Source organism: Doryrhamphus excisus, linkage group LG17, assembly GCF_037039965.1.
Source record: "Doryrhamphus excisus strain RoL-2023G ecotype Guam linkage group LG17, RoL_Dexc_Guam_v1.1, whole genome shotgun sequence".
NCBI lineage: Eukaryota > Metazoa > Chordata > Actinopteri > Syngnathiformes > Syngnathidae > Doryrhamphus > Doryrhamphus excisus.
The window spans coordinates 14,161,709-14,178,337 of NC_136373.1; the positions used below are offsets into that span (position 1 = coordinate 14,161,709).

General features: G+C 39.5%; 1 protein-coding gene across 5 annotated transcripts in view; it reads left to right on the plus strand.

Annotated features, from left to right (window-relative positions):
• Positions 1–15,546, plus strand: part of fxyd5 (FXYD domain containing ion transport regulator 5) — a 42,515-nt gene extending 26,969 nt beyond the window's left edge. For 4 of the 5 annotated variants that reach the window (XM_058083695.2, XM_078798210.1, XM_058083698.2 and 1 more), the window contains 10 exons: positions 7,310–7,514; positions 9,577–9,622; positions 10,044–10,088; positions 10,164–10,262; positions 12,424–12,480; positions 12,990–13,043; positions 13,293–13,322; positions 14,952–15,026; positions 15,119–15,164; positions 15,438–15,546. In XM_058083695.2, the coding sequence (XP_057939678.2) occupies positions 7,425–7,514; positions 9,577–9,622; positions 10,044–10,088; positions 10,164–10,262; positions 12,424–12,480; positions 12,990–13,043; positions 13,293–13,322; positions 14,952–15,026; positions 15,119–15,164; positions 15,438–15,447 (552 nt within the window). In that variant the 5' untranslated portion in view covers positions 7,310–7,424 and the 3' untranslated portion in view covers positions 15,448–15,546. The remainder of the gene's footprint in view (positions 1–7,309; positions 7,515–9,576; positions 9,623–10,043; positions 10,089–10,163; positions 10,263–12,423; positions 12,481–12,989; positions 13,044–13,292; positions 13,323–14,951; positions 15,027–15,118; positions 15,165–15,437) is intronic. The other variant, XM_078798211.1, reaches the window with a different exon arrangement.
• Positions 15,547–16,629: the final 1,083 nt, after the last annotated feature.

Sequence of the window (16,629 nt, forward strand, 5' to 3'; positions counted from 1 at the left end):
CATATGAGCGTATTGTATTGAGTGTATTGAGGTGTTAAATAAATAAATTATTTATTTATATAAATAAATATTACACATTTGCATTACGCTAATAACCGGGCTTGTTGTATGTCTGAGTTCAGGATGCTAATGGCTCTTGGGAAGAAGCTGTTTTCTCAGTCAGTTGATTGAAGTTGTTGGGGAGGGGCATGTTCAATATATATATTATATATTACTATATATATTACATAGGTGCAAAGAAGTTTAATAATTCATAATTTCATTTATAATGTCATATAATAGTTAAAAAATGTTTAAAGGTCTATTGGAATTCATGTTTTTATAAGATTTTGTACACGTTGTTAAAAAGTGTACTTCCCCTTTAAGAGCTGCATAGAGCTGATATACGTACTTCCTGGTTCACATTTAGCCGTCAGTTAGCGCTTGAGAGTTAGAAGGCATACGGTTTTCTTACCTCTTTCGTCTATTTTCAGTTAGTTGAACACTATTGTGCTAGCCAGCTAATTTGTTTGTATTCTTGGAAATAAACATGGATATTTTTTAAATATTTTTTATATTTTTTCGTGACAAACAAAACTGTGTGGATTTGTGGAGCTACAGCTAGCTACGGACAAAGCTAAGGCAAAGCTAAATGCTGTCAAGCTAATCAAACCTCTATACACGGGGAGAACATGCAAACTCCACACAAGAGTTGGAATTGGTGGAATTGAACTCGGGTCTCCTAGCTGTGAGGCCTGTGTGCTAACCATTCGGTCACCGTGCAGAAGTGGTGTTCACGGCCATTAAAAAAAATCCCCGAAATTGCATAGCCTGTGCGTGTACGTCAAGATGCGATTACTATGATTGTAATTTATATTGACTATTTAGCAAAATCAGAGAAAAATATAATTTCCATAATAATAACTGCTTAGTGCGGCACAACAAACAAAATTTGAAAAGCCACGGCAGCACAAAACCCAATATCTAACACCTTGACTCACCTTTCATATGAAAAAAAAATATCATCCATAATTCATTGACAGTGCGTTCGGTGTGTGAGAAGCGTCATGTCGGATCAGTACACTGAACTCAAAACGGTTTACTTCAAGGTTCAAATGAAACCTTCCACCCTGTGTAATATTCACAGCAACACATATTCCGGAAAGTCATCCAGAATCCCATGTTCCATCCCTGAAAACAAGTCCCGCAAGCCAACAAAAAGTAAAACTCTGTGCTTTAAACATTGTCGTCGAGGAATGTAAAGGTTCTTTAACTTCTCAAAGTCGTCAAAGCGCAGACAATTTTAAGACTCCCACTTGAACACTTCTTTTTTTTTTTTTTTATAAACATACCTTCTTTGCTTCAGGCAGATCACATGACTTTTTGGCTGAACGTCTTGTGTGGATTGTGAGATGGACACCTTCATATTTGCAAGGGAATGTCGGCTTAATTTGATGCTGTTTCCGTCTTTGTCACTCTGTGTCCTTGGCAACCGTGCACACACACACAGACACACACACACACACACACACACACGAGTAGCTTTATGCCAACAAACTTCCCTCACGTCTTTATATAGAAGCTGAATCTGAGTGTACGGATGGACAAATTAAATGTATCTTCAGAGGCAAATGTTATATGGGACACTCATTAAAATACAGGAAAAGTACTCTAAAGTGTACCACAATGCCTTCTGGTATTTTGTAACCATTCTTATAGAGAATAATTGAAAGACAAGTAGTCTGTTCCTGACTTTAGGAACTTTAGGGACTTTAGGCTCCAGCACCCATGCGACCCTCTTGAGCAGGGGTCTCAAACTCAATTTACCTGGGGGCCACTGGAGCTAGGGTCTAGGCAAGGCTGGGCCGCATCAGGTTTTCCAAAAAAAAAAAAAACGCATTTATTAAAAACAGAAAAATATACAAACTTTTTCAGTGCTTTGGTTCCGATTTTCTACAGTAAAAGCTCTGATAAAACATTCCACTGTTCTCAAATATATTACTTTTTATTTTTCTGCACAAAATAAGATGAAAAATAAATAAACAAATCAATAATAAAGAAAATCAATCAATCAGTAATAAATAAATATAATAACAATACAACGGCAAATAATAAAAACTTAAGAAACCACACATAGTTGGTGGGTAGACAAATTATTTTTTTCAGATTAAAATGAACAAAGCATTATTAGAGCCCTGTAGACATGACAAAACACGACTATAGTCACATTTATACTCTTTTTATTTACAACATATTGCGCAACTGCAGGGTCTTGAGACACATGCTAACTCGTAAACTAGAGAGCTAGCGACCTAAACGGTAGCCTTCAAGTTATTTCCTTTAAACTTAAATAGCCAAAAACTTACCACTTCCACACGGATCGGGAGGATAACTATTAACAGTTATTTAACCTTTAACATGAACATTAATCAAACGTAATCATTTTTTCTGGGTACATGATACCATACAGCATCCATATCAAACTTGCGCGGGCCGCACTAACATTAAACTTTCATATCAAGAATTGAACCCTGGTCTCTTAGCTGCGAGGTCTGCGTGCTAACCACTAGACCGCCATGCCGCCCCAATAAATTTCATAAAAAAAACAAAACAAATTCCCCATTTGACTTGTTTCAAGCAAATATTTGTGTTGTGTCGGCACATTATTTTGCTTATCCCATTGAGTACATATTTCAGATTTCAGTACTTCAGCAAATTTCTGCAAAAAAACTTGGTCAAAAATACATACGATACCTTGACATCTTGACTTCAGATACTTAATATTGCTTAGGTTTCAGTTTTCACAGTAGTCATGTTTAGAACTGCATCACTGCACTTTATACATCTTATATGTCCCCCCCGGCTTGTGTATACACACGATACTGTAAGTGTGTATCGGGTGCAGCGCTTTGTTTGTTTGTGTTTCGGATTTAAAAAGATGAGGTTGACTTCTAAAATATGTATGAGTAATGCTAGAAAATTGTGTTAAAGTTACTGCTGGCAGAGCCTGTTAAAAACCATCTTCGGTTCTCACTCTGGTCTTATACTTGTTTATTATAGCATTCAGGATGTAAAAGCAGGCACTAAGCTAAGCTAACTTTTGTATTTGTTCCTCTTTTTCATTTCTTCAATTGTTTGGTCATGCAGCCTGTACGTTGCAGCTCCCCGGAGATTAGTTCGGAAGTCAACATATCAAAATGTGCACATGGTTTGGATTAAAAAAATCGACATTGACTCAGTATCGAGATGTCAAACGTTCAGTTTTAGGACGATACTGGTGCTGATGATGCATCAAGAAAGGTCCTTGCCTTGACAGGAACTTAAACAATCGCTCAGCACGCGGCCAGACGTACGTTGACATATCATGATGGAGGGAACAGTGAGTCTAATTGAGGGAATGAAACCGGATGGAAAACGGGGGGGGGGGGTTATCTGGAAGCTGCCATGCAGGCTCCTAGCAAAACAGATGACCACACATTAAATATTAAGTGTCGAATGACTTGTGTTTGCTTTACAGTAATGGCAAGAAAAAGTCAACTAAAAGGATGTAAGAGAATTTAAAAAAAAAAGGAATAGTTCCTAATTCCGTCTCAGCTGCATGCATGTGACTCATGTGACGAATCCCGCTTCAGGGAAAAGCAGAAGCTAGAAGCAAAAATACAACATTTGTCTATTGTGTGTTATTCATTATGGGACCCAAAAAAAAACAGTCATACACACATACACAGAATTACAATGGAAAATGCACAACATATCATATTTTAAGTGACCCCTCCACTGTCTAATAAAACTAAAATAAAATAAAATTACTCACCAATTGTGTTGGTACTGGAAATAAACCACAAAATATGGTAATGGTTTTATTTCATTTGAACATGCATCAGATTACAATTGAATGCATCCCATAATCAGTTCACAGTTCCACATGTCCAAAAGGAGTAGGAAGAAGCAAAGCTTATTAAATCCTACCCCTCCATCTGGTACTTTTACAATCAGTAACTGTTACATTTTTTCACTTCCTGCTTTCCTAATATAGTTTAAGGTTTTTTTTTATGATAGAAAACGGAGACCTTTTCTGACGTCAACGCTATCCAGACTTTCTTATATGGGCTGCCGATGGCCTGCACTCAGTAAACACCGACCTATGTATCTGGAAGTCCTCGGGAGTGCTTGGGAGTGTGATCAATCACAGCCGAATGGGCAGTACCCAAAGGGTAAACAGACCGTTTTGGGTTGGAAGCAGGAAGTCCATATACCTTATTTTCCGGACTATAAGTCCCACTTTTTTTAATAGGTTGGCTGTTCCTGCGACTTATACTCCAGAGCGACTTATAAATGAATAAACTGTTTATGTTACATAAACACTGGACACCTTTTCTGTTCATGTTTATTTTTTGTGTAGCTGAATAACCATTGTTAGCATATCTTACACCTATTCAGCCTGTTCTCTATTCTTTTATTAATGTTAGAACTTGCCTTCCAAGAGGACGTAATGTTTGTTTTGGTTAAATAGTTTGTAAAATAAATTACCCGCAAAAAATGCGACTTATACTCCAGTATTCTTTTTTTCTACCTAATTATATGCCGGAGCGACTTATAATCCAGAAAAAACACTTCAGAAATAGGTGCAGAATCTGGAAGATCTAGAAAGCTTTCTGTGTGGGTTATTGTGTGAAGCTGCTCTATAGGAGTTCACAACTCGAGCCAAAGCAACACACTGACTAACATAATAATCCTGACAATAACATGGGACGGCTGCATGGCGGTCGAGTGGTTAGCGCGCAGACATCACAGCTAGGAGACCCGAGTTCAATTCCACCCTCGGCCATCTCTGTGTGGAGTTTGCATGTTCTCCCCAGTGCATGCGTGGGTTTTCTCCGTTGTACTCCGGTTTCCTCCCTCATTCCAAAGGTTAGGAATGTTAGCTAGGTTAATTAGCGACTCCAAATTGTCCATAGTTATGAATGTGAGTGTGAATGGTTGTTTGTCTATATGTGCCCTGTGATTGGCTGGCCACCAGTTCAGGGTGTTTTTTTTTTTTTTTAAATGTCATGTTGTGTTCTCCTAACACAACATACATTCATCATCTATCATCAAGGCGCTTTCTTTAGGACTCAATACAAGAACAACAACAAAGGCGGGGCTCATTTCTGTAATGCACATATGCTGCTAACCTTGCTCTTATGTCAGGTGCAACATCAAGTGTTCCAGTTTGTCATCTTGAACTCGCTTTCAACGATGCTCGAAAAGAGACCCGCTCCAAATGAATATATGTAAATGTAAAGCGTGCAGAACCGCCTCTGAAACCTTAGCGACCCCCTGGAAGATTGTCGGTAAAATAACAAGACGTGTTTTACATATTACACTGGAGATCGTCAACATGTTTATCCATGTTTTCTTTCCGCCTCAAGCCACTGGGCTAACTTTTTTTCTTCTCTTTTCACTCCATTGTTTGATCTCTTTGGATTGTTTGTATGCTAATTGTATTCTATGGTAACCTGGTACCAGTTAAACACGGTCGTTGTGGTCGGACTAAAATAGCTCTTGAACTGTGCAAGTGCAAAGTGGTGTTGACCTTTTTTAAGCATGTTGAACATAAGCTATTAGCATTACCATAGCCTGACACTTAAATGGAGGAGTCGGGGGGGGGGGTATAAGAGAAGTCCAAATCTCTGACATATCATTAGTATGAATTGTTCACGTGGAAACAACAAACTGATCCACCAACAAAAAGACACTTCTAGTCCTGCAGGCATGTTGGACTAGTCATACATTATTGTGGAAATAGATTCAAAAGAGTGATGCCAATGCTTGAATGTCTAAGCAAAGTCAACAATTTAACATTAAATCCAAGTGCCAACCCTGTTAGGCCACCAACTCCTGCAGATGGCGCTGTTTCACATATTTCATATGTCATAAAGTCCTGATTTAATTGCTCAATTATCTATATTAGAGCTGCACGATGCTCAAGTGGTTAGCGCACAGGCTTCACAGCTAGGAGATCAACATGGAAGAACATGGCTGAGCTAAAAAAAAACATGTCTAACCTCTCTAGTTTCCATTGACAATGATAGTCCTCCTCAGAAAAGGAGGTCCTGTACTGGCCCTTGCGATTCTGGTAAATGTTTTTTTCCCATTTACCTTCTGATGACGGTTTGGTATCTTATCCGAGGATATGCCGATATGAACATGGGAACCTGCAACCAATCGACCACTCAACCACCTTGCCCCCAAAACTCTTCCTGATTTGATCTTACGATAAATAAACTGTGCTTTCCTTGTTAGATCCCCGATTTACAGTACAGTATATGACTTAGTATATGACTATACCTGTCAATACAAGCTTGATGTCATTGAAATATTCAGATTATGTATACAAACGGGGGCTGCATGATGGCCTCACGGCTAGGAGACTCGTGTTCAATTCCACTCTCATCTCTGTGTGGAGTTTGCATGTCCTCCCACATCCAAAAAAAAAACATGCTAGGTTAATTAGCGACTCCAAATTGTCCATAGGTATGAATGTGAGTGTGAATGGTTGTTTGTCTATATGTGCCCTGTGATTGGCCGGCCACCAGTCCAGGGTGTACCCCGCCTCTCGCCCCAAGACAGCTGGGATAGGCTCCAGCACCCTTTCGACCCTCGTGAGGATAAGCTGTAGAAAATGAATGAATGAATGAAGATTTATTATTATTATTATGTTATACTAACTTGCTTTTCGACCTTTTGTATTGAGTTGTGGACTCCTATAGAGCACCTACACACAATAACCCACACATAAAGCTTTCTAGATCTTCCAGAATCTGCACCTCTTTGTGCCGCGTTTTCCTGAATTTCCTGCTTCCGACCCAAACTAACTGTTTCATTCATTTATTCCACCCACAGCCTGCCTCCGCTGTGATTGGTCACACAACTAAGCACTCTAAATTAATTCCCGATATGTAGGACTGTGTTTAATGTTCATCAAAAACTTCTGTCAGAGCTCACTTCCAAATACGCAAGCTTTATTATCTGAAACTTTGGCATCATTTAACACGAGAATGCAACATTTATAGGTCAGAAAAGTGGAAAAAAGTACTATACTATAAGTACTGTACTATACTTAAACATACTAAGTGGACAATATAAACACTGCTCTGTAGTAGTATTAGTCGGGGAAAGTACCATCTGCTGGGGTACTGCCTTTATTGTTTTTACTTCAAAACAAAGCCGTTCACCTGAGAGTCCGATGCTGCTGAGGAGCGACTAGAATGTGGACAGGTGGGAGGCGTGCAAAGGGAAAGTAAACACGCTCTCTTATTAGAATAACAAGACCATTTGTGTTGCTTAGACAAAGAACGAGTGGGAGAGCAAGACAAAGAACGAGTGAGCTGACACGGCTGGAGGAGGAAGTAGTGTCGGTGAGCAAAATGGGTGGGGCTGCGTGACCTCATCGGCCTCTCACCATGAGGAAGAAAGCCTCGTGGACGATGACGATGATGATGATGATGAGCGCGAAGAAGATGATGACGCTCCGGAGCGTAATGGATACAAAGGTAAGCACAATAGCCTTCAAAGATGTCTTTTTGGTGAATGGCGACTGATGGCAGTTGACAAGACTGAAGGAGATGTGACAAACAGGTCACGGAGGGACAGAGGGGAAGGATGGAAGCCTCGAGGGCCCGAGGGGGGGGGGGGGGCGACAAGCCTCAGCTTTGACATATGCTCTGCAGTGAGATGAAGATTGGCATGACCTGCTAATGTGAGCTGTCACCGCTCATGGCTCCGTGCTCACCTGTCACAGTCTTCCGAGCCTGGAGGACAAGCTGCCACCAGGATAGGTCAAAGACTCATTTTCTCCTGGGTTGGGGCGGGGGTGTGGGGTGGCAGGGAAGGGATATACTTCTGTTGTCCTCCTGACTTCCATTCTCCTGGGTTTAAATGCATCGACATTGGATACAAGGCTTTCTTAGGATCATTTATGGAGGAGGAATCCATACGGTACGGTAGCGTAGGATTTATTATTGTAAAAGGTTTTGACACATTTCCCAATTCCACATTTTAATTGGTGACAGGTCCACTCTGAAACATGTGCTGAAGTTTGATCAATACAAACTTTGTCTCAAAAGTGTGTGTGTTTTTGTGTGTGGGAGCACTGTGTAGATAAAGACAATATTTCCACGTTGTGCGTGCGTAAGAAAAAATAATTCAAAATAAGGACATGCAGCAACAGAAGTGTGGGGGTTGTTGCTTCATGAGGAAGGACGGGCGTATGTGTGGTGTCAACCGCAACGCAAACTTCCTGTCTGCTAAGTGTGCGTTGTGCAATAAAAATCCACCGAGAGCTCGCTTTTAATGATCCAAAGCCGCCTATGTGCGGTACATTCACACTACAGCAGTTACCTTAGCAACCATCAAGGATTGTAGACGACTTAGTTAATGACATGTTTCTTTACATAGTGGCTGTGGCTCAAATAAATTGTAAAGAAATATCTGTGCTTACTCGAAATTTGAGGGGTCCTCCACAATGTTGTGTGCATCCTTAGTAATATTCCTGAGACCAAGTCATCGTTTAGCTCTGCCCATTCAGCCTCAGTTCTTGCTGTGGCTCGGTATTTCTCCCAAAATGTCAATTAGCATACCAGCAGACTGACAGGCGGGTGCCCCACAACGTTGTGCATCCGAGGCGCTACACAGCGTTTTATTTCCGCCCAGTTTCCCTTGTTTCTTGCTGTTTTTTTGCATTTCTCCCAAAATGTCAATTAGCGTACCAGCAGACTGATAGGTGGGTGCTCCGCAATGTTGTGTGCATCCTTGATAATGTTCCTGAGAGCAAGTCACCGTTTTAGCTCTGCCCATTCAGCCTCAGTTCTTGCTATGTCTTTGCATTTCTCCTAAAAAGCATAGAAGCAGACTGACAGGGGGGTGCCCCACAACGTTGTGCATCCGATGAGCTATACAGTGTTTTATTTCCGTCGTAATAATCCTGACAGCAAGTCATTGTCAGCCTCAGTTCTTGCTGTATCGCAGTATTTCTCCCAAAATGTCAATTAGCATACCAGCAGACGACAGGTGGGTGCTCCGCAATGTTGTGTGTGTCCAAGGTAATGTTTCAGAGGCGCGACACAGCCTATTTTGGCCTAGTTTCCCTTGGTTTTCCCGTTTCTTTGCATTTCTCCCCAAAAATCAAATCAAGTCCATTTGCGCAACGTCAAACTGACAGGCGGGTCCTCCACAATGTTGTGTCCGTCCATAATAATGTTCCGAGGAGCGCCACAATGTTTTATTTCCACCTAGTTTCCCTTGGTTCTTGCTCTGTATTTCTGCCAAAAAGTCAGTTAGCTTACCTGCAGACTGACAGGTGGGTGCTCCACAACGTTGTGTGCATTCATGGTAATGTTCTGGGGAGCTGCACGTCTTTTTTTTTTTCCCCGCCCAGTCTGCCTTGGTTCTTACTGTTTCTCAAAAAAAGTCAATGAGCATACCAGTAGACTGACAGGTGGTCTCTCCACAATGTAGTGTGTGACCATATTCATGTTCCACACCTATATAGTTCTGTCCAGTGCTTTATTATTTAGTATTGTGAAAAACATTTGTTAATAGTGTGTTTTATTTCAGATCTACCTGGCTTCCTTGGTTTGTCTCCTGTCAGCGCTGTTAAACGGTGAGTGAATATATTATTCTCTGTGGAAAAATACGGTTAATCCACTTTATAACTAACAATGGTTGGCGATCATGCAAAGCACTACAAAGCACAGCTTTATCCCAGCAACAAAGTGGAGGTTTTGCAGTGCTTATAGGTCCTAATTGGAAGGTGCTGAGTGGGTAAACAAGGGCCTCCCTGTGCAGCAGTGGCACACAACAATCCAGCTCTGTGGTCTGTGGTAGCTTTCATGAGAACCACGTCTGTGTACTGTAACTACAACCCACTCACAGAACTATTACTGTGACATACTTTTGAGCACTGTCCACCCGGCATTGGCCTGAGTCATTGTCGAGTGGATGCCGAGACAATAACAATCACAGCAGTCTGCTTTGTTCTCGTATGACATTCACAGCATCTTATAAAAGTCTTCTTTCTGCAGTGTCAGGGGCTCTTACTGCTGAACCGTTCACGCCTACGCTGACTGGTATGTTGCTACCTCTCATCGCTTAAGAGACTACCACTTCAATCACAGTTGATGGTGACAAACTTGGTGAAACAGGAAGAGGACAGGAAGTCACTGAAGTTCATGAGCGGACTGTGATCACCTTGAACCAGAGCTTCATCAACACCACTGAGCCACAAGCTACCACCTTAGCAGGTATTTGGGTGTGATCTTACCGTAGTTTTGATATATGTGTAACATGAAAAAACAGCCAAAATAACGACAAATTAAAACATTATTATTATTAAAAGTAATCAGAAAAAGTGACAATTGTAAAAGTGAAACAATATCTATTCTATAATACCATTCTATAAGATCTTGTGAGACAGGATTGGTTGGAACCACACGTAAAGTTCTATACATACACTACAAAAACTGCAGGCTAAAATCACCACACAGCCACTTAACACTGAAAATATTTGGGTGTGATCTTACCGTAGTTTTGATATATGTGGTATGTTTAACATGCAAAAACAGCCAAAAATAACGACAAATTAAAACATTATTATTATTAAAAGTAATCAGAAAAAGTGAAAATTGTAAAAGTGAAACAATAACTATTCTATAATATCATTCTATAAGAATGATTGGTTGGAACCACACATAAAGTTGTATACATAAACTATAAAACCTGCAGGCTAAAATCATCACACAGCAACTTAACACTGAAAATATTTGGGTGTGATCTTACCGTAGTTTTGATATATGTGGTATGTTTAACATGCAAAAACAGCCAAAATAACGACAAATTAAAACATTATTATTAAAAGTAATCAGAAAAAGTGAAAATTGTAAAAGTAAAACAATATCTATTCTATAATATCATTCTATAAGAAGGATTGGTTGGAACCACACATAAAGTTGTATACATGAACTATAAAACCTGCAGGGTAAAATCATCACACAGCAACTTAACACTGAAAATGTATGCCTAACAAATATACAAACAGGTACCAACACGAATTTACCATGAAATTATTTCATCCCAGCAGAGCAATTCATTAGCCAATGTCTGCCATGAGCCTTGTACGTTTGAAAAAATGTCTCAATTAAGTAAAATACAAATTAAAAGCATCTAGTATTTACATTAAAAAAACACCTTAGCAGGTATTTGGGTGTGATCTTACCGTAGTTTTGATATATGTGGTATGTTTAACATGAAAAAACAGCCAAAATAACGACAAATTAAAACATTATTATTATTAAAAGTAATCAGAAAAAGTGAAAATTGTAAAAGTGAAACAATATCTATTCTATAATACCATTCTATAAGATCTTATGAGACAGGATTGGTTGGAACCACACATAAAGTTGTATACATAAACTATAAAACCTGCAGGCTAAAATCATCACACAGCAACTTAACACTGAAAATGTATATAAATCAAATATACAAACAGGTACCAAAACGAGTTTATTATAAAATCATTTCATCCCAGCAGAGCAATTCATTAGCCAATGTCTGCTATGAGCCTACCTATAAGTTTGCAAGCCCTTTGTAAGTTTGAAAAAATGTCCCAATTAAGTAAAATACAAATTAAAAGCATCCAGTATTTACATTCGAAAACATTACGATAATGTATTCTTCACTGGTTACTGGTTAGGTCTTATTAGGTGTTAAGTATGTCCAAGATGTTGGGTAACTGTAACTGTAAAGGTCACTATAGGGTTGTTATTTCATGTCTAGAGATCTCTAATAATGTTAAGGAACTTATTTAAAAGGTTGTATACTTTAACTATGAAAATATTCCATTGATAAATAATCCTAAATGCAATAAATGAGGGATTCCTCGTGTTTCTGTCTGTGTTGCCATTACAGTAGGGTACCAAGAAAAGTGTGATGATAACCATAGAACCAGAATTGTCTTATTATATCATGGTGAACATCTATTTACACTTATATTTCAGTTAGGAATGTTGAAATTTCATCATTAAGTGTTTGTTTTTATTATTTTGTGTATTTTTGAATTTTTATTATTGTATTTATTTGTATACCATATTTTCTGGACTATAGACCTCACTTTCAGACCTCACAGCTCGGAGACACAAGTTCGATTCCACTCTCGGGCATGTCTGTGTGGAGTTTGCATGTTCTCCCTGTGCGTACTTGTATGGCTTTTCTCCGGGTACTCCAGTTTCCTCCCACATTCCAAACACATGCTAGGTTAATTAGCGACTCCAAATTGTCCATAGGACATAGGAATGTGAGTGTGAATGGTTGTTTGCCTATACGTGTCCTGTGATCGCCTGAAAAACAGCTTGCAAATGAACAAAACAACATCATGTGACTCATAATGGACCATTTCTGCTCCTGCAGCTTCCACTGAGGGGACAACAGCGCACCAATCGATAAAGAAAGCGACATCCATACCAGGTAAAACGGTCTTTTGAGCACACGGTTGGCACAGCCGTTGAATTTTTAATCTTGGTTCGTCTTCGAACATGGTAGGAGTACAAGGGCTCTTCTCCTCAAACAAGAATAATGCGGTCATTCAACTCAAGGAAAGGACAAAGCTCGAGTGTCAGTGGAATTAGCGATTTCCATTCATTTCACAGAAATATGCAGCTGATGTACATGTTTTAATATTTTGGCATTCAATATAAATAGTTTTTACATACCGAAAGCAAACTGAACCCATCACATTCCAAAAGTTGTTTAAGTTAAGTTGCCAACTATTTATTTTCGATGGCTGCTACCAACTATTTGAAAATGAATCCAAGTTTAATTTCATTGTGTGTTCACTTTATGTCATTCTGTAACTTTACTGACAATTATTTAAAAACTCATTTAACAAGTCATGAATATTAATTTACAGGTAAGAGGAGCCAGGAAGTAAATCTTTACAATGTTGTTTTTTTTTCTACCCGCCATGTCATCCACAGTGACATCCTCCCCAACCACAACCAAAAAAGGGAGCCATCAACCTCTTGCCTGGGGTAACTAAACATTTCCCCCCACTCAATGGTGGCATTAAATGCCACAGGCTTCTCCATTTTGTGTCATCTCGTGTCAGCCTGACATAATTCCCAGCCTTCCCAACAAAACTCACCGCAAGCCTCACGTCCTGTCTCGCTGGCAGATGAATGGTCCATTGTCGCTTTTTTTTGCAAGAAGAGATAACATTGTTTTGTGATATGCCATCAATATGTCACCTCTCACTTAGTACTTCTCCACTTTTGTTGTAGATCCAGCTTGGGATGAAGATTTCACTTACGGTAAGAGTATATTTGATATAGTGTGCTGGAGCTTATCCCAGCTGTCGGGGTTTCGGGCAAGAGGCGGGGTACACCCTGGACTGGTGGCCAGCCAATCACAAGACACATATAGACAAACAACCATTCACACTCACATTCATACCTATGGACAATTTGGAGTCGCTAATTAACCTAGCATGTTTTTGGAATGTGGGAGGAAACCGGAGTACCTGGAGAAAACCCACGCATGCACGGGGAGAACATGCAAACTCCACACAGAGATGGTCGAGGGTGGGATTGAACTCGGGTCTCCTAGCTGTGAGGTCTGCACGCTAACCACTTGTCCCACCGTGCAGCCCTATTATTATTTCATATTATATTATTCTATTTAACACAAATTTAATGCAAGAAATGGACAAGGGTGGAATCAAACTTCGATCTCTTTGTTGTGTGGCCTGCATGCTAACCACTCGTCTACTGTGCAGCCCACATAAGATTATTCATTATTCATTCGTGCAGCCCTATTATTATATTATTGTTATGTTTCAAAACCACTTACCCAAATATTTGTGGACCTACGGCTGACCAAAGTGCGGCCTGGGGGCCATTTATGTCTGGCGTCCCTTTCCATTGACCCTCAGCTTTTTATAATTGGACAACTAAACAACTAAAACTAAACTTAAACTAAAAACAAAAACAGAAACAGAAAAAATGGGAAAAAGGAGCAGTAATTTTCCAAGAATAAATATGAAATATTAGGAGAATCAAGTTTTATTATTAAGATAATATTTTTTTTTATTGCGAAAAAAAGAGGTGGCTGAAGGTGGAATTGAACTCTGGTCTCCTAGCTGCGAGGCCTCCGTGCTAACCACTTACACACCATGCAGCCCTGTTATTATATTATTATTATGTTTCAAAACCACTTACCCAAATATTTGTGGACCTAGGGCTGACCAAAGTGCGGCCTGGGGGCCATTTATGTCTGACGTCCCTTTCCAATGACACTCAGCTTTTTATAATTGGACAACTAAACAACTAAAACTAAACAAACAAAAACAGAAAAAATGGAAAAAAAAGAGCAGTAATTTTCCAAGAATAAATATGAAATATTGGGAGTATAAAGTTCTAATATTAAGATAATAATTTGTTTTGTTTTTTAATTGCGAAAAAAGAGGTGGCTGAGGGAGGGTGGAATTGAACTCCGGTCTCCTAGCTGTGAGGCCTGCGCGGTAACCACTTACACCGTGCAGCCCTATTATTATATTATTATTATGTTTCAAAACCACTTACCCAAATATTTGTGGACCAAAGTGGTTAGCACGCAGGCCTCACCGCTAGGAGACCCGGGTTAAATTCCACCCTCGACCATCTCTGTGTGGAGTTTGCATGTTCTCCCCGTGCATGCGTGGGTTTTTTTTCCGGGTACTTCGGTTTCCTCCCACATTCCAAAAACATGCTAGGTTAATTAGCGACTCCAAATTGTCCATAGGTATGAATGTGAGTGTGAATGGTTGTTTGTCTATATGTGCCCTGTGATTGGCTAGCCACCAGTCCAGGCCCGAAAAGACAGCTGGGATAGGCTCCAGCATCCCCCCCCGACCCTCTAAAAAAAATTCATAATGGAGGACTGTTTTGTTTTTTGTTTTTCAGATTACGTGACCTTGCGAAAAGCAGGCTTGTCCATTGCAGCAGTTATCTTCCTGATGGGCATCTTGATCCTTGGCTGTAAGACGACTTGACTTGACTTGACAATGACTTTCGTCTCGTTTTGCGATTAACATCAACATTTCGTCATGGTTTTCTCTTGCTCTGTGTAGGTGGGAAAGTCTGCCGGCTGCCCAAGTGCCGCAGGATGTCATCAAAGTAAGAACACCACACCAGATTCTGATTGCGCGGAATGATTGCTGACAGTGTGATTTTTTTGCAATATGCACGAAGGCTATCTGCCTATATCATTCACGTGTGGAGTAATTCATATTCATATCACGTCACCGGTTTGACGTATGACGCACAATCAATCACTTGAAGTAACAGCTGAAGAAAACGCTGACTACAATGTTTTTTCCATGATGAAATGATCCAAATCATAAGAGTCTAACTGCATATTGTTAAGATAATGTTGTGTTTATTTTCCAGGTCGTATTGACGGGACCAAAGAAGAGATAAGGGGAAAAAAAAAAAAAAAAAAAGCAATGCTGCGACATGTGGAATGGATGTGTTCAAAAATTTAAAATTGTCCATTTATCACAGATATTATAACATGACATTGACATTTTGCCCATGAGCAAATTTCTAACTCTTTGCTCTCAGGAAGTGGACTCCCCCCACCCCTTCCCCCCTTCCCCCCAGCAACAACAACAACATGGTGTTTAGTAAAGGGCGTCTAAACCTCTTAGTGATTCTACGCTAATGAATAAAGTCCCCAAATAAACATGAGTCACTGACTGCTACCTTGGCATCGCCATGGCGACAAAAAAAGCAAAACAGTACATTTTCAAACACATTTAATGGCACAATAAATTCTATACAGTTGTCCGTTGTATAGTTGTATAGTTGTCCAATTGATTTCAAATCTGCTATGAAATGTTATTATATATATATTTTTTGTTATGTGAGTGGTCATCTACTTGTACTACTACACAGTATTATGATAGACAAGTACATATAAACATTTACAGTCATTTCGTTAAATAACTGACAACCACTAAGGGAAACAGTATAAACACAAGCAAATACAGTGTATATACATTTTTTTTTCTTAAACAAAAAACAAAAAAAGAGGCCATCCTGCAAATATATTGCTCTGTAAATTTGTACAAATTTAACAGTTAAAGCTCCTACATGCAGAATAATGGGCGCTTTGTGATTTGACACCTTGTCGTTGCTGATGCTGCATTTAAATGTTGCATTGTGGTTACTTGTTTGTCCAGCGGAAAAATGTTAAATACAAAGTAACTATGCATATATGAGGATTTAAAAAGTGAAATGGTTTGTGTCGCAATTCGTTCGTTGAAATGTTGACAAAATTCGCTTTCCCATTCGTCAGCATGAGAACCAGTCTTCAAACTTTTGAAAGGTTCTGGCTTATACTGTTTTGTTTCTGTTTTTATCATTCTCATATTTTGCATATATTTGATACAGACTACAGTATAAGCCAGTAGAAGCACATAAAACAGCCTAAAGACATAGTTACACTTCAAATGACCTACTACTGTAAATGCATCACCAGCGGTTGACTCCCAAAAACATGTTTTTATCGTTAATACAGCTGGAATAGGTGCAGATTCTGGAAGATCTGGAACGTTTTCTATGCTGGTTATTGTGTGTA